At 43.6% G+C, this 26,820-nt stretch overlaps 1 protein-coding gene across 1 annotated transcript in view; it reads right to left on the reverse strand.

Moving 5' to 3' along the window:
• nox4 (NADPH oxidase 4) overlaps window positions 1-26,820 on the reverse strand; it is a 56,934-nt gene that overhangs the window by 20,456 nt on the left and 9,658 nt on the right. The window contains exons 4-9 of the mRNA XM_079514595.1: window positions 20,841-20,925; window positions 18,513-18,610; window positions 16,419-16,446; window positions 15,762-15,834; window positions 10,175-10,255; window positions 6,011-6,170 (exon numbers count right to left, since the gene is read on the reverse strand). Coding sequence (XP_079370721.1) covers window positions 6,011-6,170; window positions 10,175-10,255; window positions 15,762-15,834; window positions 16,419-16,446; window positions 18,513-18,610; window positions 20,841-20,925 — 525 coding nt within the window. The remainder of the gene's footprint in view (window positions 1-6,010; window positions 6,171-10,174; window positions 10,256-15,761; window positions 15,835-16,418; window positions 16,447-18,512; window positions 18,611-20,840; window positions 20,926-26,820) is intronic.

Below are 26,820 nucleotides of genomic sequence, written 5' to 3' on the forward strand. Positions count from 1 at the left end.
CCCCTCCCATCCACTTGCATTGCACTGCGTCTCGGTTAGTTATATATCTATGCTCAAACCGAGTGGAAGTGTGTAGGGCGAGTGGTGAGGAGCTAGTTTCAAAAAGGCCCCTACATTGCCTCCAATGAGTTGGTTGGTGTGAGCTTGCCACCATTGGTGTGTGAATGTGGGAAGTGAGGACGCTGGCGTCGACTGTTCGCCGCTTCACCTCCCAATGTATGAATGAATGAACCATTGTAAAGCGCTTTGAGCACTTGGAAAAGCGCTATGAAAATGCAATTCATTATTACCTCCTGAGCCACTCCCGCTAAAAGTCCTACACTAATGAAAGGCCGTTCAAGTCTCTGCCTGCCTAATCTAAAGGTTGTCATTGCCTGAAAGTTTGGTCAAGTGTTAAGTAAGTAAGTAGGCCGTAGTTTATTATTGTTCGTATTGTTCAGACAAGCAACTAGAGCATCTATCCACTTTAAAATGTGCTTGCCCAGTGAGATGGATTGCTGAGGTGTAGCAGCACACCTACGATCAGCTCCCAGTACTCAATTCACAACATATGCTGAGATGGCGGTGCCTGGTATCGAACCCAGAACCTTGAGAGCGCTTCTGACAAGTCAAGTCACCTTTATTTGTATAGCACATTTAAAAACAACAAATTGAACCGAATTGTAAATAAATAAAACTAAATCCTATAGACCTAGTAAAAAATAATGCATAGTTAAAAGAAACTCAAAAAGCGATACAATTTAAAGACAAAAGTCGATTACATTTAGTGGTCAAAACAGACAATGAGTTAGTTTCCCTCAGACTCAGCTCATTGATAGTTGCCACATGTATGTAATTGACATATATGCAAAAAACATGTTTTCTCAAGCGACACTTATCGAATAATAAATTATCACTATGACACTCTGCACAAGAGCATCAGCTGATTTTTACAAGAATGAACCATGGATCGTTAGTTCAGCCTGCCTCTATGGTAGCTCATTCTGTTCTATTCTAGCAGGTACTGTGTATTCTAGATTCTACAGATACTATGTGTTCTAATAATAATAATAATACAACTTTATTTGTATAGCACCTTTCATGACATGAAATGCAGCTCAAAGTGCTTTACACAAAAAAAGAAAAGAAAGGCAGGACATAAACAATACAGTGAGGACATGAATAACATTTTAAAAAGACAAACAAATCAATTAAAAGCAAGGGTGTAGAAGTGGGTCTTGAGCTGAGCTTTAAAAATGTCTACAGAGGCTGCCTGTCGAAGGTACAGTGGGAGTTTGTTCCACGCCGTCGGCCCGTAGAAGCAAAAAGCTGCTTCCCCGTATTTTTTAGTTGCCATTTTTTTAGGCAAAGCGAGCAGGCCAGCAGTGGAAGACCTTAGGGGGCGGTTTGGGACATATTTCGGCAGGCAGTCATGTAGGTAGGAAGGTGCGAGACCATTGAGAGCTTTATAAACAAGTAAAAGAATTTTAAAATCAATCCTAAAAACAACCGGAAGCCAGTGCAATGAAGTCAAGACTGGAGTAATATGTTCTCTCATCTTAGTTCTAGTTAAGACTCTGGCTGCTGCATTTTGGACAAGTTGTAATCTGTCAGTTGTTTTCTTAGGCAATCCAGAAAAAAGTGCATTGCAGTAATCAAGCCGAGAAAAAACAAAGGCGTGGATTAGCGTTTTTGCATCGTCCAGTGACAAATAGGCTCTGATTCGTGCAATTAGCTTGAGAAAGTTCTCACTCATCCAGCATTTGATGCTAGACAGACAGGTCAACAGCGGGTCTAAAGCACAGAGATCATCTGGAGCTACAGAAAGATATAGTTGGGTATCATCAGCATAGAAATGAAAATTGACTCCGTGATTGGTATTGAGTTCTCCCAATGGCAGTATGTACAGGGAGAATAACAGAGGACCAAGAATCGAGCCCTGTGGAATACCAGAACCGATGTTGTGTTTGTCTGAGTCAAACTCAGCTAGATTGACAAAATAGCTTCTGTTTGTTAGGTAGGAGGAAAACCAGGACAGGGCCGTGCCAGACAGGCCTATCCAGTGCTCCAGACGCTGTATTAAAATTTAATGGTCAATCGTGTCAAATGCAGCCGTTAGATCTAGAAGTAAAAGAACGGAAACATGTTTCTTGTCAGCAGACACCCTAAGATCATTAATTACTTTTACAAGTGCTGTTTCTGTGCTGTGGCCTGTCCTAAAGCCAGATTGGAATTTGTTATGCACATTGTTGTTCTGTAGAAACACATCCAATTGATGAAAGATGCATTTTTCTAAAACCTTGCCCAGAAAGGGCAGATTAGAAATGGGTCGATAGTTACCCAGCACAGAGGGATCAAGATTGTGTTTCTTGAGTAAGGGCCTAACTACAGCCGTCTTCAGTGAGTCTGGAAAGACGCCTGATTGTAGAGAGCTGTTTACAATTTTTAGGATATCTCCAATCACACTGTCTAAAACCTCTTTGAGAAAGGTGGTGGGAATTGTGTCCAATGAACAGGAGGATGATGTCATCTGAGATATGGTTTTTCGGAGTTCGTCTTCATCAATTGTGCAGAAAGACAATAGGCTCCCCCTGGAGAGATCAACCCTGGCACCATTAGCTGCTGTTTGAGGGCTTGAGCTAGCAGCAGCACCATTCATAATATCAGCTCTAATGTTACAAATTTTGTTATCAAAAAAGCATGCAAACTCATTACACTTAGCTTTAGAAGCCGGGAACGACTGCTTGTAGGACTGGGGGGGGTTTAAAAGTCGTTCAATGGTAGAGAATAAGACTCTGGCATTTTTCTTGTTCTCATTAATAATGCCAGAGAAATAAGCCTGCCTTGCCAGGCTTATTCTAGATCCCACAGGTACTGGATGGGGTCTATATTATATAGCACGGTGGTCCTCAAACGTTTTGTTTTACCTTCAAGGACCATAAAGTGGTAAAGGAGGGTGAAAACAACAGCCAAATAAGAACACGCACATCCAAGTGCCTACTAGGCACTGGGTGCTGGATTAAACAAGTAAATAAATGAAAAACATCCCTTCACATCTCATGTGAAGGTCTGAAGAAGGGCTACGGCTCGAAACATTACCACTTTAAGTAAAGAAAGTTCTGGGAGCAGAAAATGGTGTGCAGATTTTTTTCATTTATTTATTTCCAAGGACCCCCATAACTCTGAGGCCCATTTTCTGTTCCAGTTCCAAAACAACTTTTAGGGTTCTGAACCAATTCATGTTCAGTGGAAACAATCTGAACTGGTTCAATATTAGGTGGACAAAAATAACTGAATCAGTTTAACCCTGGTGGAAAATAGGCCTGACAGTGTACCAAATGGTTGGTTCCATTTTGTACACTCTCAGAGTTACAGACCTGTGAGGGTCCCTGTGGAACCACCTCAAGGAACCCTGGGGGTCCCTGAACCCCCACTTTAAGAAGCACAAGCAGGTAGTGGGTGCGTTGTACGTTCTGGCAGGCACTGGGTCTGAGCTAATTGCTCACAGCTCCAGTAGAGCCTGGGGAATACAGGCAGGTTTAAGGGGGATTTTATGGAACCGCTCCGTCACTTAACAACCATGTGCAAACACGTACTCAACCGCGCACACTGAAGCATGTGCACACACACGCACGCACACACGCACATGCACTGCAGGCCTTGATGTAGTGCACGGACCGACGCCCCTCTCTACGAGCTACAAACCTTTACATAAACTGAGACAACTCCCTCCTACACCATTACTCACCACACACACAAACACCTTCAAAGACACACACACGCACACACACACACACACACACACACACCTTCAAAGACACACACACGCACGCATGCACGCACGCACGCACGCACGCACGCACGCACGCACGCACGCACGCACGCACGCACGCACGCACGCACGCACGCACGCACGCACGCACGCACGCACACAGTTCTGACATTTTAATCCTAAACCGATATCCCAGCTCACAACGCGTCGAGTGGGATCGGGTTCAAAGTTCCAATCCAGCCTCCCGAGTTGCTCACAGACTCAGTCACAGCCGTCCCGACAACGTCCAAAATACATTTGATATTTATCTGTATCACCACTGTCCGAGTGGAACAGCGCATCGGGAGTCGCTCGCAACCCAGAGAAGAACAGGACTACGAGCAGAGAGACGTGAAGTGAATGAGTGGCCTTTTGTCAAAATAACCTGTGGTGTGTTAGACCAGGAGTTCTCAACCTGTGGAATTTTGGGGGGTCCCCAAATTATTAAAAAATAAAAATAAAGATAAAATGGAATTCTGAATGGCTGGAAAATGGAAATTTAGAGTTTACATAGTACACATAGTGCATGCATAAACTTTCCTTAATGATTATATCTGGTTTCAGTATTCATTTATGATATATTTTCTCTATTATTAAGGTCATTTTTGCAGTCAGTTTGTATTGGTGGTGAGGAGGGGGGAGGGGCCATAAATGGCCTACTAGTGCGCAAGCAGAGCGTGCAAGTGCTGTAGACCGCTACAAACTTTCAAATCTTAGTCTCACATATTGAATTATTAGATTTAGCTATTTGCTACGTACCTTGCTTCTGGAGGAAAAAAAGTAGTATTTTTAAGTATGGTATTTTACCATACTTAAAAATACTACTTTTTTTCCTCCAGAAGCATCTCTAGAGGTATCTCTAAAGAAAAAAAATCACACCCGTGTGAACTGAGTGGTGTAATATAGCCTGTCTGACGTAATGAAATCATGTCTGACGTAATGAAATCACACCCGGGTGAACAGGGTGAACATAGCAACCATGCTCATTTTTTCTGCACAAACAAAGCCAGTTGTAATGAAATCACACCCGGGTGAACAGGGTGAACATAGCAACCATGCTCATTTTTTCTGCACAAAAAGCCAGTTGTAGGAGTGGTTTACACCACTCAAAAATAATGATGGTAATGGTTACTTATAAGTTTGTTCGACGTCACACTGGAACACGTCATCGTTACGTCACCGTCAACTATACCCTGGCATTGGTACATATATTTATCACGTCATATGCTCATATGTCCATATATGTGTACATATATATGTATGTATATGTAGTTTTCTGAGTGGTTGGTGGTATAATGTGATCGGCTGGGTGGTTTGATGCGTATGTACTTGACACTGAAACGTATCATCATTACATCACCATCGTCAACCAATTATACCCTGGCAGTGGTACATAATCTTCATTACGATTCACGGAAAACATACCTGCACGGTCAGCTTCCGTATGTCTGTATGACATCATATCACGTGCATTCTAAGGGACATTGGTACATATCTTCATCACGTCATGAGACATACTGTATGCTTCGTAGCATGACAAAAACACACCTGCACGGTCAGCTTGGGGCCAGCATATGACGTCATAACATGTGCTGGCCCCAAACACGCCCATCGTAGCACCTGGCCGAAAACATGACTTGCGCGCTCTGTTTGCGCAAGTAATAATGTAGTGAGTGATGCCACATTGTTTAAAAATTGTGTAGTGTGTGCATGTTTAAGATAATCTGATGAGAGAATCGAATACGATTATCGTGTAGTGTGTGATGCAACCAGATTTCCAAGATTGTCTGAGCCTCTAAAAATCTTTTCAACCATAAAACAACCATTTATCTTTTGAGGACCAGGAACATGCTCTATTTCTCATTCTACTATTTTTTGTGGGGATATTTATCTTCCCATATATATGCCCCACACGCTCACATTTAACATCTTTATTTGAGTTCACATTTAACAAGAGATTCTTGAACACAATAGTAGACAAAGTTGGAAAACTGTTTCAGGATACAGATCACGGGTAGGAAGCATCGCCTCCTCCATATATGGCACGCACACACACTCTGGGTGAAATTCGCGCAGTCGCTCGCCCGCACGCACGCACGCACGCACGCACGCACGCACGCACGCACGCACGCACGCACGCACGCACGCACGCACGCACGCACGCACACACACACACACACACACACACACACACACACACACACACACACACATTCTGACCTGGGGTGAGTGGGACTGGAAACGTGCCTCCTCCGTGCAGTTGGTCTGTTTGTCATCGCCGTGCTCTAGCTCCTCCCCCTGTTGCTCAGGGCTGCTCTGATTGGCTGTGATGCAGCCAGGGGGGTGGGTCTCTACGTTGGTTTGATACTTCAGAGCGCCACTGTTGAGAGCAGAGAGATATAGTGTTTTTAATGTTACTACTGGTATTAGTTTGATCAATAGGCTCTATGCACAGAAGCCATAATAGAGCGTCGCAGTCCTTTCATGACGACGCCAGGCCCAGGAAATAGTTCCCAATGCATTTTTCCCATAGACATTTCAAAACGTATTTATTTAAAGACCTTATAAGCGTACAAAAGCCAACAAAGCCAATTCTTGTCGTGACAAATCATGACAACAAACACAATATTTTGGACCAAACAAATAATTACAAAGAAGAAAAACAACAAAAAAAGTGTTGTAAGTGTTTTCTTCTTCTTTCTAATTATTTGTTCAGCCCGAAAAATTGTGTTTGTTGTCATGATTTGTCACGACAAGAGTTGGCTTTGTCCGCGGCGTAAATGTCTTTAAATAAATACTTTGTGAAAAGTCTATGAGGAAAATGAACGGGATTTCTTTTCCGGGTCTCTCGAGGGGGCGGGACTGCGACGCTCTATAGGACAGACATTTAGCCTCTTTCTTCCTCCCTCCCTTCCGGTGTTACATTGATGTAGTCTCGCATTGCCAGTCTGTTGCCTCTCGCATTGCCAGTCTGTTGCCTCTCGCATTGCCAGTCTGTTGCCTCTCGCATTGCCAGTCTGTTGCCTCTCGCATTGCCAGTCTGTTGCCTCTCGCATTGCCAGTCTGTTGCCTCTCGCAATTTCCAAATGCTTCCATCATACAGTCTCGGGCAACGGAAGTTCTATCATGAGTCAAATATGAAGCGGAAGTTCAGCCTCCTCCCCAATTCCGTTTCGTCTACAGTCGCGCAAATTTATCCTAATATAAATCAAAATCGTCTAAGCATATATAGCTTGCTGCTTAGCAGAAATGGAAATGAAGAAATACGCTCTAAAGATATTTTAAAATATATTCCCGTGAACGGAAATGGCAGCTTACTTACTCGGATTTCGGGAGGTGTAGTTCCAGACTCTATAGCATTTGGAGATTGTGGAATAGTTGTCTGGCTACACGAGACTACTATTGATGCCAATTAAGGCTCTGTTCCATTTAGTGTAGCACAGCGGTATTCTCTCTCAAACCTTTTAATTTCCCCCCATAACCCCCATAACTCTGAGACTGTACACATGGAACCAAATGGACCCAGTCCATACAGGTCAATTTGGTTCCATTCGTACACTCTCAGAGTTACACACCCGTAGCGGGCCATTTGTAACCCCTCCAAGGAACCATGAACCACACTTTGAGACCCATTGGTGTAGCAGAGTGTTTCCAGTGAGCCAAACTGCAACAATATCAGCACCCTGACTCTGTTTGACCAGAATGGAACAGAGTGTTCATTATATCATTTGTACCACCTTACAATACGATCCGATCACGTGGTCGGAAATCGGTGCCGATCACGTCATTTTCTAATGATCGGAATCGGATCGGGAGCAAAGAAACGTGATTGGGACATCCCTAGTATCAATATTATATCCATATTATCTTGATGGATAATGTCTGTGATTTTGGATATTGTACTATTGTGATATGGCATAAGTGTTCTGTAAAAGATATATAAATATCGGATCGGGAAAAATCGGTATCAGCAGATACTCAAAATCAAATGATCGGAATCGGATTGGGACCAAAAAAACGTGATCGGGACATCCCTAGTAGATATACAGTATTCATTGAAATGAATCAACACTAGGTATATCATTCCATTGTATAACTCTTGATCTCCTAATAATACATTATTCACATAATGCATTGCTGTGATGTTTTGCCCAACATACACACGACTACAAGGTCAAGTGATCCTATAGATGACAGCAGCGGACGGTGCAGGCGGTCATAACTGTTTCTTAGTAATAGGGTGAGTAAACATGGAAGCCTTTATTGAGTGTTGACGCAGTGGTCACAACGATAATTGCCATTTGGGCCAGCTGTGACCCTGATTATCGCCAGGGAGGTATATACAATATACAATAATGGCCACCACCTTTACTCACCATATTACTAACAAACAGTTCCCTATACATGATGCTATGACAGCTATGATCACGTGATCTTGTGGCCTTGTTAATATCAGCAAAACATCAAATTGAACATAGTGTAAGAGTTCTATATGGCGGAATAATAGACAATGCTTGAGTGGTGATTCATTTCAAAGACAAAATATATGATATATCTGACATTCTTGCTGAAGACTGTCACAGATTGTCTTTAAATATAATAATATTGTATAGTACTTCTGTGATATTTATTCCATGCATTTATTCGATGTAGAATCATGTGGTTGTCATGATTGATGAAGTAAGAACAAATATCTTTCTTCCTTTTCTTCTTCTTCTTCTTCTTCTTCTTCTTCTTCTTCTTCTTCTTCTTCTGCTTCTTCTTCTTCTTCTTCTTCTTCTTCTGCTTCTGCTTCTTCTTCTTCTTCTTCTTCTTCTTCTTCTTCTTCTTCTGCACATGGTGAAATATGTTCTGGTGTGCAGTAACTGCACTGCAGTCCTTTTTTCCCCTGCTGAACTCTGACATTGTTTCATTAAATGTTTTGTTTCTTCATTTGTTATGGTGTAGTGTTGTTATGTCACTGGCACAGTGCGGGGCTGTTAAGTTGTTAATGAGTCGTTTAGGCAGGCCAGCTGTGCACGTCTTCAATATTTGCTGACAAAGTGTAGCTTTTGCTGCTACACTTGTGAACTGTTAGACCACAAGCATGCTGTGATAGCACTACATATGCACACACATACACATACATGGCCATCACCATTGATAATGCTGTGGTGACCTCAACTCGGACTGCGAAAAATCTGGGTGTGACCCTGGACGATCAACTGACGTTCTCGGCAAACATCGCATCAGTGACAAGGTCCTGCAGATTCCTCCTCTACAACATCAGGAGGATTCGCCCCTTCCTCACGGAGAAGGCAGCCCAGGTGCTCATCCAGGCTCTCGTCATCTCCCGCCTGGACTACTGCAACTCCCTCCTTGCTGGTGCTCCGGCATCTGCCATCAGACCTCTGGAGCTTGTTCAGAAAGCTGCGGCTCGTCTGGTGTTCAACCGCCCCAAGTTCTCCCACACAACCATCCTTCTCCGTTCTCTACACTGGCTCCCCGTAGCGGCCCGCATCCAGTTCAAAACCCTGGTGTTAGCCTATAGGGCAGTGAAAGGAACAGCTCCTTCCTACCTCCGGGCTATGGTCGATGCCTACACCCCTGCCCGACCACTTCGGTCTGCCACCTCGGGGCGACTGATTGCCTCGTCACTCAAGGGTCCTTCTGGCCGATCCACACGGTCACGACTCTTTTCTGTTCTGGCCCCACAGTGGTGGAATGAACTCCCCACTGATGTTAGGACAGCAGAGTCACTGCCCATATTTCGCCGCAGGTTGAAAACCCACCTCTTCAGGAAACACTACCCTTCCTCTCTGCCTGACCTACTTGTTGTTAACTAGTTGTACGAACGCTTGTTTTCTATTGTTGTATTGTTTATTGGATCTTGTTTAGTCGATACACTTAATTGTTTTAGCTCATGCTCATTTGATTTAGCTATTTTGTCTCATCTGGTTAAGGAAATAGGTAGCTGATATATTGCACTTTTACCTTAGCGCTAGGTATACTCTTGGTTGCTTGTTTTTGCAGAAAATGCACTAAAGACTTCTGGTGATTAGTAGTTTTTGTTCCCTACCTATGTTGAATACACTTATTGTAAGTCGCTTTGGATAAAAGCGTCTGCTAAATGACTGTAATGTAATGTAATGTAATGTAATGTACACACACACACATGCTTATCTACACAAAAGAGCAGATAACTGATACGATTGCTTCACTATCACTCACAGGAGTAAAATAAAATCTTATCGCACTATTAAGCACACATAAAGACACACACACACACACACACACACACACACACACACACACACACACACACACACACACACACACACACACACACACACACACACACACACACACACACACACACACACACACACACACACACACACCTACCCGACCATGTGAAACACGAGGATGATGTAGAAGACGATGAAGAGGTTGTGTGTGTACCAGAAGACCTCGTAGTTGGACACCCTGCAAACGCAACATTGGACAGACACACACACACACACACACACACACACACACACACACACACACACACACACACACACACACAACCTAAATGAATGATCAAAATGACATTGCTTCACGTCACGATTCCTTATTCTAGAATTATCTCTTTACGTCAATGAATGCAGAATGTTGAAAAGAGGGAGATATATCATGGCTGTCTCAATGAATTTTTCAGGAAATTGGATCCAACGTAGTTATTATTTGCAAAGGAAAAACCCAGAGGCCAACCGGGTGCTCACAGGAGATTAAACACATCTTGAATGTGTATGGTGCTTCTAGGATCAATGGAAATATATAATTGTATATATATATAATTTAGGACTAGGAGAGGAAGTTTATTCCATAAAAGCCAACATGTTTCTGTCAAGAATGAGTATGGAAGGAGGACCCAAAAGCAGGCAACAGGATGCAGAACAGATGAACTTCAAAGTGTTTATTAAACTAAACCAATGTTCTTCCAAATCAGGGCAAAGCATAGGCAGATAAGATGTTCAGATAAATACATAGACTCACTCGACATATGTCGACGGACCAACAAGAACACAATGCAAACACAGGGCTTAAATAGACAGGGATTAACAGGACATTGGTGAACCCAAAATCAACGCTGGGATAGGCTGGGGGACTGAGGCTTCGTACAGACATATCAGACGAACATGCTCTGTGCTGTCCGTGTTTCATGGCCGACTCAATGCTTTTCCAATGGAAGTCACGTGGTTTGAGGCTTCGTACACACATAAAGAACAACTGTGCTGTGCTCTGCCTGTGTTTCATGGCCGCCCCAATGCTTTTCCAATGGAAGTCACACAAAACTGTTTGGTCAAACCATGTGACTTCCATTGGAAAAGCATTGAGGCGGCCATGAAACACGGACAGCACAGAGCATGTTCGTCTGATATGTGTGTACGAAGCCTGACCAAACAGTTGTGTGTGATGGGGGGAGGGGGGCAATCAAACACAGGTAGAGCACAGCACAGTTGTTCTTTATGTGCGTACGAAGGTTAGACAAGGCAGGTAAACAGTAACTAGGCAGACAGGAAACACTAGGGACAATACTACACAATAAGATACACAAAACCAAGGCTACAACAGAGTAACAGAAAACCAAAACCAACCAGTACATTAACACATGACAAATACAGAACATACTGAAATGACAGAAACCTATCTTAAATAGTCAGGATAGTCAAAGTTCAAGGACCAAGGAGTGTAGCGTGACAGTTTCATCTTCATCAGGGCAATAACTGAGTTATTATTATTTAGTCACAAGCTCTTTACTATACTATACTTTTCATTGGTTAAATATTTATGAAACACACTTAATGTCACTGTAGGAAAACTTTAAGAAAATGTTCTCTACAAGCACACAACGCTTAGATTGGCAATGTTTCGCTACTTCCGCGTGACACTCATATACAGCGAAGTATACAATATATGTGGGATGGGGGTGGCTGATTTAAGCAGTCACCCCTTGCCTGAGTCACACCCAGAGTTAGATGTGACCACACATCGGCTGTGCATGGAGTTCATCCAAGCACACAGAATAATACCTCACCCTCACACACATTCAGAGAGTGAGAGAGAGAGAGAGAGAGAGAGAGAGAGAGAGAGAGAGAGAGAGAGAGAGAGAGAGAGAGAGAGAGAGAGAGAGCCTCTGTCATGACAGGTCTTGTATCTACAGTATCTGCCTTTCATCTTGTTTACAGTGTTTCCTTGTGCCTACATGCCACTTGATACACCAAGAGGCAACGGTAAGCAGTTTGTGGCTTACATGGAAATAAAAAAAGTGCTTTTGAACTGAAACAATGGCTGCGGTCTGTCCAACAACAACTGGGGCATGTTGCACGCCACAGGTGATAATTTATGAAAGCAACAAAACAAGCAAGAGAGACAGAGAGAGAGAGAGAGAGAGAGAGAGACACACACACACACACACACACACACACACACACACACACACACACACACACACACACACACACACACACACACACACACACACACACACACACACACACACACACACACACACACACACACACACACACACACACTACAGTTTGTTCAGGTCCAGTGCCCCAGGCCCATCAGTATTAAAGGGGTCAACAGACACGATGACCCCCATCATAAAAACACTATCTCCCCCTCCTCATCTCCCTTAGTAGTAGTCATTTAGAAGTAGTTACCTTCACCTTTGTTCTCTCCATGAAGTACAGACCACATTACCTTGGAGGCTTGGACCCAACACAACACAGCCTTAGTAAAGTATCATGTACACTGCACACACACACACACACACACACACGCACACACGCACGCACGCACGCACGCACGCACGCACGCACGCACGCACGCACGCACGCACGCACGCACGTGGGTTACAATTTTGTAACCCATTTTTCACTCGGTGCCAATTGCCTAAACTGTAATCCTGGGCGCTACTCTCCCTCTGCCCTACTGGGGAGAGCCCCCAACTGAGCTCATGCTTTCTTCAATGCATGAGGAGTGAGCACTGCTGAGCAGGCCGCTTTTTATCACCTGTCAGGGGGGGGAGTTTCCCCGGTAGGTCGTAGTGTGTGGAAGGAACACGTTATTCCAGACAGTTCCTTTCCCCTCCATCAAGTGCCCCGACTGACCAGGGGGAGGCAGTAGAGACCAGAATTACTGCATGTGTTTTGTGAGGGTATCGACTCTAGGGGACACGGGGAGAACATGCTAAGTTCACACAGAAAGGCCCTTTCGGCAACCCCACCTAAGGACGTCAATATCGCTAGAGGGCGCTATTCCACAGGTTTGTGTACAATTGTATTTGTATTATAATCCCCATAGGGGGGATCTTAGATCGCCTCATATAAGAACCGTTTTTGAAAAATAAACAAATAATTCACTCATATGGATATGAAGATTCAACTGACTGCGAGAAAACGCTATGTTACTGCTGCCGAATTAGTGACATTTTTGCTAGAAACAGACTGTATCAAATATGAGTGACTGACTGTCGTAAACGATGCAGAGACAAGTGTATATGTGTGGAACACACACACGCACACGCACGTCACACGCACACGCACACACACACACACACATACACACACACACACACACACACACACACACACACACACACACACACACAGAGTTGTTGACCCACTATGACCTGGGTAATGACAGAGTTGTGAGTGAGGCACTCAGGGAGGATTTGCTCTCTAAGAGACATCTATTAGCACACACATAGACCTGCGCGTGCTCACGCACACACACACACACACACACACACACACACACACACACACACACACACACACACACACACACACACACACACACACACACACACACACACACACACACACACACACACACACACACACACACACACACACACACACACACACACACACACACACACACACACACACACAAAGCCAGGGTCACAAAAAACAGAACCAGACACAAGTAGTTGGATTGCAATCTGAGATGATCTAATCTTGATTTGTGATATGGATTAGAGCCCTGCGCGAGACTGTCTTCATAATCCCGCTCCCAGCCGTGCCTGCTGGATTTCTGACCGCCCGCAGTTAATTTCTTTTAGAAGCCTGCTACAACACTGCTCTTAACATGAGTGATCTGACATGGAGCAGCTGTGAGTGTTGTGTTCTTTCCTTTTGAATAAAACTTTGTAGTCGTATTTTAGTCTGAAATGTTTTAGTTTTAGTCTAGTTTTAGTCGACTAAATATAAGATCGACAGAATTCACAGTTGATTTTGTCGATGAAAATGTATTTTGAAAATAGACTATCTACAAGCTCACAATGCATCGCAACGAGACAAGTTGAGAGCTTGTAGATCTGCTATTTTTAGATTGATTTGACGTCTGAAGTTTGAATGTATGGTGAACTACAGGAGCTATAAATATACAGTACAGCGGTGCGTAATGGTCACACCAACCATACGTGTGTAATGACAGCAGGAGAGCTCATTTCAAAACAGATAATAATCATGTTTATACAAGTAAGGCTGTTACTGCACCACGAACAAAGACACAGTGAGAATAGACTGGACTTGGTCTGCTCGACTGTAGCTTATTAAATATTAAATAGATGCATTATGCTCATAACCTGATTACGTTATCCTCTAAGCTAAAGTAAAGCATGAACATGCTTCAGGTGGGCTATATCTGGGTTATTGTGGGATGGTGCATGTTTTTGTGGGGAGCATGCCGGGTTAATTATTATTATATATTTTATTATTATTATTATTGTTTTATTTCCATCCCAGCCCGCAGGTATTAAAAAAAAAACGCCAGTTCACGCAACATTTGCGTCGGGTCCCGAGGGACCCCGCTCCCAACGCAGATGCAGTAATGTGGACCAAATCAGTTTTTCACAATGCTTTCCTGGGATTGTGAAAAACTGGGCATCACAATTCCTGGGCAATAGGGCTATCTCACAGCATTTCCCCGCCCCCTTTTTACGCCCCCTTTTAGAGCTAGTGGTGTTATTTTTTTTTCGGTCCATAGGCTTCCATGTTAAAAGAGGTATTTTCACAAGCCACAAACTACCGTTTTGTAAAGGTAAGGTTTATTCTACTTATTTGAGTTGTTATACCATTGTGTTCTCTTCATATTATTATCGGTCTTTGACATTTTAACATTAGGAAATGTACTTAGATTCTCCAGAGAAAAAAAGTGTAAATGCCTAATGTTAAATGACACCACTATCTACCGGAAGTGGGCGTGGAAAGCGAGCTGTGAGATAGGCCTATTCCTGGGCATCACACATAAATAAATCCTATTCAGCAAATAGGTATGCGTTTAGACATCTTGTATATAATATATTATCAACAGATTTCGCAAACCATGCCACCATCATCTTCATTGGCTACCCTGTGCTCCCTTTGGCTTGGAGGAAGTGACATTCCCACAGCCATACCTTTTACATTATGTAGCTTTAGCTAAATGTTAGCGGGAAGAAGAGGATCATGGGAACTGTAAGGAGAGGATGATGGGAACTAAGAAGAGCATCATGGGTAATGTATGTCTATGGAAGAAGAGGATCATGGGAACTGTAAGAAGAGGATGATGGGAACTAAGAAGAGCATCATGGGTAATGTATGTCTATGGAAGAAGAGGATCATGGGAACTGTAAGGAGAGGATGATGGGAACTAAGAAGAGCATCATGGGTAATGTATGTCTATGGAAGAAGAGGATCATGGGAACTGTAAGGAGAGGATGATGGGAACTAAGAAGAGCATCATGGGTAATGTATGTCTATGGAAGAAGAGGATCATGGGAACTGTAAGGAGAGGATGATGGGAACTAAGAAGAGCATCATGGGTAATGTATGTCTATGGAAGAAGAGGATCATGGGAACTGTAAGGAGAGGATGATGGGAACTAAGAAGAGCATCATGGGTAATGTATGTCTATGGAAGAAGAGGCTCATACTGGTGATCATGTGACCTACCGTACGCAGTGGGAGGAGGCTGTGAACATCAGGAAGAGGATGAGAACCAATAGGATGCCGGTGATCCCTGGGACTAAAACAAATAAAATAATCAATCAGTCAATCAATCAATCAATCAATCAATCAATCAATCAATCAATCAAACATACACACATACAGAGAACAACATATAGCATAGAGAAAAGTGGGGTCAGGGCCCAGGGGACACCCAGGGGTCATTGAGGGGGTTCCAGGCGGTCCCCAGCTAAATGATCGACAGTTAGGAACCAAGTGGACCCTAACAGGTGTATAAGGTGTGGAACCAAATGGACCCGTATTTGTTGGACACTGTAGGAGTTATGGGGGTCTGTGTGGCCCTAAAACATCAAACAGGAGGTCCTTGAAATCAAAGCGTTTGAGAACCACACGCACACACACACACACACACGCACGCACACACACACACACACACACACACACACACACACACACACACACACACACACACACACACACACACACACACGCACGCACGCACACACACACACAGACACACACACACACACAGACAGACACACATACACAGACAGACACACGCACGCACGCACACACGCACGCACGCACGCACGCACGCACGCACGCACGCACGCACGCACGCACAAAACATTTTTTCCTCACCTGTTGTTAAAATGATGAGTCTTGGATCCTAAACAAAACAAATAGAAAAAAAGACAGTATTATCGCGTGCGCGCGTGTGTGCGTTGGTCCATGCATGCACGAGCGTGTGTGGTGTGTGTGTGGTCTTTTACAGACAAAGCCCATGTGAGTGGAGCTACCAGTTGAATTAAATCCTCCAAAGTTCCAATTGGATGTGTCAGTAGAGATTAACAACAGAAAGAGTGTTCGTGCGTATGTCGTTTTTAAAGCTGCTTTGCTAGTTTCGCTTAGTTCTTATTTTGTGAAAAGGCTTAGTTTTACATTTAGAGTAGTGTTATGAGTCCGTTTTAGTTTTAGGGGAAAGTGAGGGGCGATAATCAAACAGCTCAGAAAAATATTGGATACTGACAAAGACTGAAACTAAGGGCATTGTAAACACAGTACAGTTTTCATTTCAGTTAACCCATTCTAGGCTTTTGGTGTTTTAAGCGTTACGTTAAACTTTAGCTATTGAAAAATAGCAGATCTACAAGCTCTACAAGTTCATAGCGCGCCACCGAGTGGCGCGCTATGAACTTGTAGGTCTGCTATTTTTTTTTAAACGTTAAAATGTGCCTCAAATCTTTCAGAAATTTTAATTTCGACGTCAGGCCTGAATGGGTTAATCCATTGAGACCTGGAACGCATCCATGTCACGTTAGCGTTTAACCACATTAACCATTAAACCGGGAACCCCTTTTGGTGTTTTAAACATTATGTTATAATTTAGCTATTGAAAAATAGCAGATCTACAAGCTCATAGCGCGCCACCGAGTGGCGCGCTATGAACTTGTAGGTCTGCTATTTTTGAAAAATCGTTAAAATGTGCCTCAAATCTTTCCGAAAATTGTCATGATTTAGAAAACTTTTTTTTTTTTAATTTCGACGTCAGGCCTGAATGGGTTAACTAAAATGTTTTGTCTATTCTCATTTCCATTAGAACTATAATAACCCTGGTGTGTGCGTGTCTTTACATCAGAGTCTGCATATGCTTGCGTCTGCATGTTGCTGCATTCATATGCATGTTGCATGCATGTACATGTACTGTACATATGGGGAAACATTCCTTATTGTACTGTGTGTGTAAGGCTGACTGCTCAAAGTTCTTGTCACACTGTCCTAGCACACATTTCTACAGCAAAAAAAAAGTGTAAAAAATAAAATGGACCCACCTAACACTGAGGATGTTTTTATTGACAGACAGATACTGTACATGCATGACATACAGTAGACCCATTATGGTCACTGACGGGCAGAAAGCTTTCATGTCCAAAAGCGTGGCCTTTCTCCCCAATTTAGTTGTTATATATGCCAACTGATTCTTCCCCACACACACTCACATGTGCTGTCACTCCTCTATGTATCTACTATAAATCGCCTTGCGCTATGATTTCATGGATTAACCCATTTAGGCCTGACGTCGAAATAAAAAAAAATGTTCGCTCTGAAAGAATATATACCTATTCAAAGATTTGTGCCGCATTTTTACGATTTTTCAAAAATAGCAGACCTACAAGTTCATAGTGCGCCACTCGGTGGCGCGCTATGAGCTTGTAGATCTGCTATTTTTCAATAGCTAAAGTATAACAGAATGCTTGAAACACCAAAAGGGGTTCCCGCCCAAAATGGGTTAAATAACCCCGGGCGATCGGGGTGTTAACATACCGTGTCTGTCGGGTGGAAACCTCACATCCAAAACGGTTACTTTTCAGGATTCAAATTCAAAAGCATCAAAAGCAGCAGATCCAAAAATCTCAAAACGGTTCGAGGTTACAGATCTGCTACTGCTTTTGTGTGACGCTGTAGTTATTAGTTATGATCAGGGCGTTAACAAGAAACAAATTACAAAAGGTTCAATTATGAAGATGAGGGAGGAGGAAACTTAATGTTAGGAGAAAAGAGTCGGGTTGGAATGAAAACCTCAACTTGTGCATGTGCGACTGTGCGTGCGTGCGTGGGTGTGTGGGTGCGTGGGTGCGTGCGTGCGAGGGTGCGTGGGTGCATGGGTTGCGTGCGTGGGTGCGTGGGTGTGTGGGTGCGAGGGTGCGTGCATGCATGTGTGCGTTCACTTGTCACCTCTCCCTTGTAGCGGGCCACGTTCAGAGCAGGCAAGGTGTCGGAATAGCTGACACTGAAGTTCACCAAGTTGGCCAGGTGGGCTGACACATGCACAACTACAGAGGATGAGAGAGAGAGAGAGAGAGAGAGAGAGAGAGAGAGAGAGGTACACAGAAAAAAGCACAAACACACACACACACACACACGCTTAATTACATGGGCGACAACGAACTACAAGTGGACGCACGCACAAGTGTTCCTTTGTCTATTCAGCAGCAAGTCAGCAAAACATCTTTTGTGACTCACTGACACACATACAACCACACCGACACACACACACATACATACAACCACACCGACACACACACACACACACACACACACACATGCAGAGAGCTTCTTGACTTCACTGCTTGAGCATGCAGCCATTCGACAGCTGATAGAATTAGGGGGTAATTATGAGAAACAAGGGTCTCTCTCTCTTAAAATCTGATTCCCCACTCTCTCTCTCCCTACCTGCACGTGCGTGCGTGTGATTGATTGTCTCAGAACATTGGAACTATACTATGAGAAGTTTGGGCCATATACCCCAATGGAAGGTGTGTGCACTGCATGCGTGCGACCCGTGCGTGCATGCGTGTGGCCGTGCATGTTATATAGGGTTTGAGTACACGTGCCCAGAGATGATGTAATTGTGGTTGGAGGTGATTTATTCTTTTGTGATATGATTTACAGTGCAGGGACATGAGCCAAGACGTGTAGAATAGTCTGTCTCTCTGTCTGTCTGCATAATATATGGACTGTATGAACTACGCATATCGTTGCTGTCTGGCAGAAGCTTCTTATCTCCATATTCTAACTGTTTGTGTTGTTTTCGTAAATGAATGACATAATTACTGGTGATACTACAGCGTCACACAAAAGCATCAAAAGCTCATGGAGCTTGGCCCGGGCGGCTGGCGTAGCCATCTGGGCACCGTGGCTGGTAATCCAGTCTGGCAGTGTGCCACAGGTTCGAGTCCCGATCCCAACGGCCTTTACTGCGTGTCACCCCTACTGTATACCTATACCTCATTTGATGAATTGAACATGGTGGACCCTGTTGTAAACAAGTGTAATGCTTAATTGGGTCGTCCACTCACAGTTAACAGCCTTTGTATTGAGTTTGTGCTTGAAATGTACTGTAATTCTGCAAACTGTTAATACAATTTTCAATCAATCAATCAATCAATCTCTATAAAAAATAGAGGCGAAAGCCACAAAAACTATCAAGTTTCAATCATCGTGCATAGCACATCGCTGTGCTATTTTTAAATTAGAATCCTGAAAAGTTACAGTTTTGGACATAGTAGGATTCCACCCGACAGACGACATGCACATACGCACGTCGCACGCACACACGCGGAACATACAGTAGGGTCCATAGATGCAGTATGTATGGTATGGTAGGGAACAGACAGTAGGGTCCATAGATGCAGTATGTATGGTATGGTAGGGAACATACATTTTCACAAGTACTAAGGGAAACAAGTTAAAGGTCCATGGGGAAAGGAACATACACACACGAACACACACACACGCACGCACGCACGCACGCACGCAGGTGCACGCGCACGCGCACACGCACCCGCACACACACACACACACACACACACACACCAAGCTCCCATGATGTCATGAGAGCAAAATCACAGGAAGCAGCTGTGTGCTGAAAAGCATATCAAAAACACAACACACACACGCGCGCGCACACGCTTACAGCCCCCCCGCCCCAAACACACACACACACACACACACACACCCACAGACTCCAAACTAGTAATCCGCCGCAGCTGGTAGACATGGAATGCTGAGCAAGCCTGGGTCAAGTTGTCCATCCACACACTGACTGTATAGCACTGATATGTACTGTACAGTACGTACTAGCCTAATACACTGACATACGTGATACAGTACACACACACACGCGCGCGCGCACGCATGCACACGCACGCACGTGCGCACACACACACGCGCGCATGCACGCGCACACACACACACACACACATAGTGCATGCTCTTATGAAAAGCCCCACCTCCACCAGAGAGAACAGTATCTCTCATACTGTGCCAGAAGTGCAATTTATGAAGAATGCATTCATTCACATACTGGTGGTTCATGAAAATGCGGGCCACACACACACACACACACACACACACACACACACACACACACACAGACACACACACACACACACACACACAACACACACACACACACACACACACACACACACACACACACACACACACACACACACACACACACACACACACACACACACACACACACACGTTTTTTCTCACCAGAGAAGATGCAGATAGCCACTCCACACGTCACGTGGAAAGTCTTGCTCTTGTCCAGCAGTCTGCGCGTATTCCTGCCTGATAGCTGTGGTGTGTGTGTGTGTGTGTGTGTGTGTGTGTGTGTGTGTGTGTGTGTGTGTGTGGCCCGGGGGGGGGAGAACAATTAGTACATGGAGGACAATCTAGGGATTCAACTAAATCTCAAACCTTTTCATGTCAAGGACCCCCATATTTAATATGGAAATGATTTGGCCACGGACCCCCATTTGTAAACATTTTGTGCCCCGTATTTGTAAACATTTGAATGAAATCTTAATTTGTCAACAGCTTGTAGAGTAGATCGGCAAATCGTATCACAAACATTCCATTTCACTCATTCCCCACCCTTCCCTCCCTCTCCTTCACTCCCTACATTCTCCACCCTTCTCTCCCTCTGTTTCTCTGTCAATCCTTCACTCCCGTCCTTTCCTCAGTTCCTCTGCCCATATTTGTATGGTGCCCTGTTCCACTTTACCTCATTCTCTCTCATTAAAAAAACAGGTAAACAAGCAGAAAGCAACCCACATGCAGCCAAACTCCACATATTGGTCCAAAACATGCATGAAAGTACATGTTGGCATTGGGAATTTCTATCTCGTTACATTTTCTCTCCCTCTCTCTCATGTTCATTGTCCTCCTCCCCCCATCTTCATTCCTCCTCCCTCCCTCCCTCTCTCCCTCTCTCCCTCCCTCCCTCCCTCTCTCTCTCAGCCCATCATGTTTTATAGGGGATGTGTTTTTTTCCAAGGTTAAGCAGCTGCTCAGAGTCCAAAATCGAGAAGAGACACGTAGGGCCCTATCTTGCGCCACCCCTTACCCCTTATTCCTAAACTCTTTCGCCATTTGTTTACTATTTTAACATTTAACATTTTATAATAGTTTTACTAGCCAATCTGCATCGACACGTTGTGAGCTTGTAGATCAGCTATTATATAATACGTTTAGGGATAAGGGGTACGGGGTGGCACAAGATAGGGCCCGTAGAATTTCATGAAACTTTGTGGGAATCATCATTTGGTCGCCTAAAATGAATTGCTGACTTTTGGACTGAGAAGGTCATTCTGTCAAGGTCAGAATCAAGGTGTAAATGCCATCTATGCAACTTGTGCAGGTAACTGCTCACAGTTAGACCACATTATGCCATCCCACATCACTGAGAAATCTCACATGGGTTGTATTAGTCCATGAGCCGGACAGGTTTTCATTACGAAATGAGTGGGCAAAACCATACCTATATTAAATTGTTTAGAATGTCAATATAAGTAAATTAATATATGATAACACTTCCACAGGAGCAGCTTTTTCATATTTATCACACATTTTGTTATTTTCACCTATATACATGATGGGTGAATAGGATGAAAAAAATTAAGAACTAGTGATCACCATGAAACTTCCCTAGTTGATTAATTACATAAAAACAATGATTTATTGTATTACAAGTTTTCTGAAATTGTATCTTTAAATATGCAAATTAGGCATTATATAGGAAAATATGCCTGATTTCGCCTAACTTTCCCGAATTAATATTCAATCCAAATATTGGATTGAATATTGTATTGACAGTCAACATTCTTATTTCATTTTGTTAACATGTCAAAGGTTTTAAACAAGGGAATATTCAATGTCCATATAGTAGCCAATGTATCATCTAACTATAAATGCAAAGTCTGTCTGTACAGCTGTACGTTTGTAATCCATGTAACTCGAGAACCGTTCGCCCCACCTACTTCAAATTCGACACACGTGTTCCAAACCCCCACAGGGAGTGCAGTGCCCGGTGTCGAGTTGGTCGGACCCATGGTTGTCCAGAACCGCCACAAAAGGCCTCTGCCCGGGCCACTGACATCACAAGGCTCTGCCTCTGCAACTCCATATTTGGGCATGCCTAAATACGGGTTCGTCCCACCGACTTCTGACATCTGCATAGACCCCATATTTGGGCATGCCTGACAAAGATGGGCATAAATGGTGATACCGCTGACATCACTTCTGACATCACGAGCTCAACAGCCAGCTAATAGATGGCAGTTACAGAATACAGATCACCTTTTTTACATGCCAATATGCCCAAAGGTACCCGAGACTACCGCAACTGGATGCGTGACGCACAACAACGTGCACGGAGAGCTGAGTCAGACAAAGCACGAGATGCACGCCTAAAGCTGCAAGATCTGTGGTTGGTGTCAAATTTGCACACTCAGTCCACGCATCACCCTGTGTCCAACCGACATCATCTATCCATTCACTCTGCCCCGCCAACAGTTTCCAGTCCGACCCTGCTTCGGCATGACTGTCAATATGTCTCAGGACCAGACACTACACCGTGTTGGGGTCTTCTGCATGAGGGACTTCTTCAGCCATGGCCAGTTCTATGTGGCGGCCAGTAGGGTTAGCAAATCAAGCAGGCATTCTTGCTCGAGATGAAGAGACAAACAAGAAGTGCCAGTTTATCAGCAATGTTTTTGTTTTTAAGTGCAGTGCCCGGTGTCGAGTCGGTCAGACCCATGGTTGTCCAAAACCGCCACAAAAGTCCTCTGCCCGGGCTCTGTGCAGGGCCCCTGCCCAGGCTCCCACGGACTGGTAAATTCAGTCCTTTATTTCCGAGTGATAATCAGGCCCTCTTCTTGGGGGTGGTTATTGCATGTTTGTAATTTGCACATTGATGTGCATTTCAAGCCATGTCAAGCACGTGCATCCTGGGAGCTTGCATTTGCGACTGCAGCAGCTGCAACACTACATCAGGAGCTGGAGATCCCTGCATCCATTCGACAGTGCGCCAACCATCATCATTTCTGGCCCAGCCATGCTGAACTGGGCTTGGGACTTGCAGGTGTTGTTGAAGACTCCCTCTCCAAATGCCAGCCTGGTAGTTGGCACGCATGGCATGCATGAAAAGACAGTCCTTGCATGGTGTCAGCTGGCTCGACTCAAGTGCCCCACGTTGTGCACAGAAAAGCTGGTTAGTCCGGGAGCCGTGGGGCTGAACGTGGTTTCGTCAGATAAAGTTTCTTTCTCAACTGATTCTTGTAGCTTGGGGTCACCTCTCACAAATTCAAAAGGGTGCCAAATCCCTGAAAATAAAGTTGTATGGTATTTCATGCGAATTACTTGGTCTAAATGCATCAAATTTGCTTTCTACATGCGTTTGTGGATGTGGATAGGCACAATGTAGTAGATTTATGATGAATGCATTATTAACTAGAACTGCACTCTGTCAAGTGCCTACTTGCTTGTTGCACACAAGTAGGCCTGGCCTACTAGTGCGCAAGCAGAGCGTGCAAGTACTGTAGACCGCTACAAACGTTCAAATCTCAGCCTCTCTGTGAAAGAACGTTTGCAATATTGAATTATTAGGTTTAGCTATTTGCTACGTACCTTGCTTTTGGAGGAAGAAAAGTAGTATTTTGAAGTATGGTAATGATTACTTGTGCCTGTTATGGCAGTGGTGTCAGATTACATACATGTATACATAGGGGCATTACCTTTAGTCCACCCAACACTGTACCATGTCATCGTTACGTCACCTTCAATAACCATGAATTACACCCTGGCATTGGTACATATATTCATCACGTCATATGCTCATATGTCTATATATGTATATGTCTATATGTATGTATATGTAATTTCTGAGTTGATTAGTGGTATAATGTGGTTACTCGGGTGGTCTGATGCGTATGTCCCTTTAATCCACCCGACACTGAAACATATCATTACGTCACCATCGTAAACCAATTATACCCTGGCATTGGTACATATCTTCATCACGTCATGGGACATACGCTTCGTAGCATGACGGAAAACATACCTGCACGGTCTGCTTCCGTATGTCCCGTGCCAGCATATGACGTCATATCATATGCTGCTAAGGGACATTGGTACATATCTTCATCACGTCATGGGACATACGCTTCGTAGCATGACGGAGAACATACCTGCACGGTCTGCTTCGTGCCAGCATATGACATCATATCATGTACTGCTAAGGGACATACGCATCGTAGCACCTGACTGATAACATTACTTGCACGCTCTGCTTGCGCAAGTAATTAATGCATATTAACCCCTTCATGCCTCAAACCCCCAAATCCCATAAAATATATTGTTTAAATGCATCAAATTAGCTTTCTAGAGTGTTTATCCGCATGAATGTGGATATGTACAATATATTTGATTTCAGAATAGGGCATTTTTAGATATTAACCCCGTCATGCTTAACACAGCAAAAGCCCATAAAATAGGCCTACAATAATTAATGCAAAAGCAACAAATTTGCATTCCAAAATAAATGCTTATTTGGAAGTGGTCATGTCCACCACACCTCCTTTCCTATGAATTAACTCGATCACTTATTACTTTATTACACTTATTACTTTTATTACTTCATTACACTTATTACTGCAGGTCTTTAGGGTTCAGTGGCCTGATAGATCTGTCTTTTTCCATCAGAACTACTCTCGGTCTCATGCTGGTGTAAGATGCCCATCAACATTTTGCCACAAAGATGTTTAAAAGTGGGGGATCTATACATTCTCAATTAATCTGTTGGTGGTAGTGCAGCTGGTTTGAAGTACATGCATGACCTTTCCCATTCTTTTCTCCCAGACTAGTAGTCTAGTTTCCTCCATAGTTTCCTTAACGGAACAGGACCTGAAGGTCCAGAATGCACTTGCTGGAATGCCTATAGCACAAGATGAGTGTGGAAATCAGACCTGTTTGTAGCTACAGTGATTGGAGGAGATATATCATGATAGGACATGGTATTTCTAGCTGACCCCCGTCTCCCTGGCATCTCTGCTGACTGACCTGATATTGTAATCACAGTAGACCTATATCTCGAAGATTAGGTAGACATCACTGTCAGACAGGTATGTGGTTGACATCAGCTGGATGGTCCAAAGGTCTGATCCATCAATGACAGTGACATCTGCATCAGCAGCATTCCTCCCGAAGTGACGTCTTCAATGTGGACAATCACTTCTTTTCAATGTACAGTATTTAAAGAATCGATTTTCACTCATCTTCTAACACTGTGCTCATGCTTCTAATCTTTTTTTTTTTGCTGCCTCTTTTCCAATATGCATGTTCATATTTATACCTTGCTTATTCGATGATGCTGTTTATTATTACTGTTCATCGGTGTTGAGGACCCCCTCTAAAATGAGATGATGCATCTCAAGGGGCTTATCCTTTCAATAAAGGTATATACATTTGCATTCCATCCTCTGTGAACATGGCAGTTAAGACTGGTGCCAGCTCATCGGCAAGGCCATCCTCCACATGAACATCACAGTCACTAGACAGGAGTACGATGACCATTGAATAGATATAATTTAGGTCATACACTTTGGAGTGTATCATTTGAATTGGATTTGGCTGTTGTTGCCACCATCTTCAACCTGAAAAGAAATATGCTACAGTTTCACTAATACAGATGGTATAGAAAGCAGATTTGATACATTTGACTTGATTATTGTGCATACAATCTCATTCTCAAAAGATATATTTTATGGCATGTTGGGGTTAATAATATGCATTAATAAATAATGCATTAATCATAAATGTTATACATTATACAATGTGGATTGCATATCCACATTCATAAACACTGTAGAAATCAAAGTTGATGCATTTAGACCAAGTATTTTGCATGAAATACCATAAAACTCTATTTTGGGTGGATTATTTTGTGTTTCGGGCATTAAGGGGCTAAAATGCCCAAGGGATATCACTGGGCACCCTCTTGAATTATTAAGAGGTGACCCCATGCTACAAGAATCAGTTGACAAAAAAACTTTATCTGACGAAACCACGTTCAGCCAAAAATCACCCTTCGGTTCCTGGACTAGGTGGCGTTATGTGTTGATGTCCTCATTCAGCACTTATTTTCAAATTATTCCATTTGTGTGCAGAATTTTGCATTAAAAAGCCATTTAAG

The sequence above is a fragment of the Electrona antarctica genome (assembly GCF_951216825.1).
Source record: "Electrona antarctica genome assembly, chromosome: 11".
NCBI classification, from domain to species: Eukaryota; Metazoa; Chordata; class Actinopteri; order Myctophiformes; family Myctophidae; genus Electrona; species Electrona antarctica.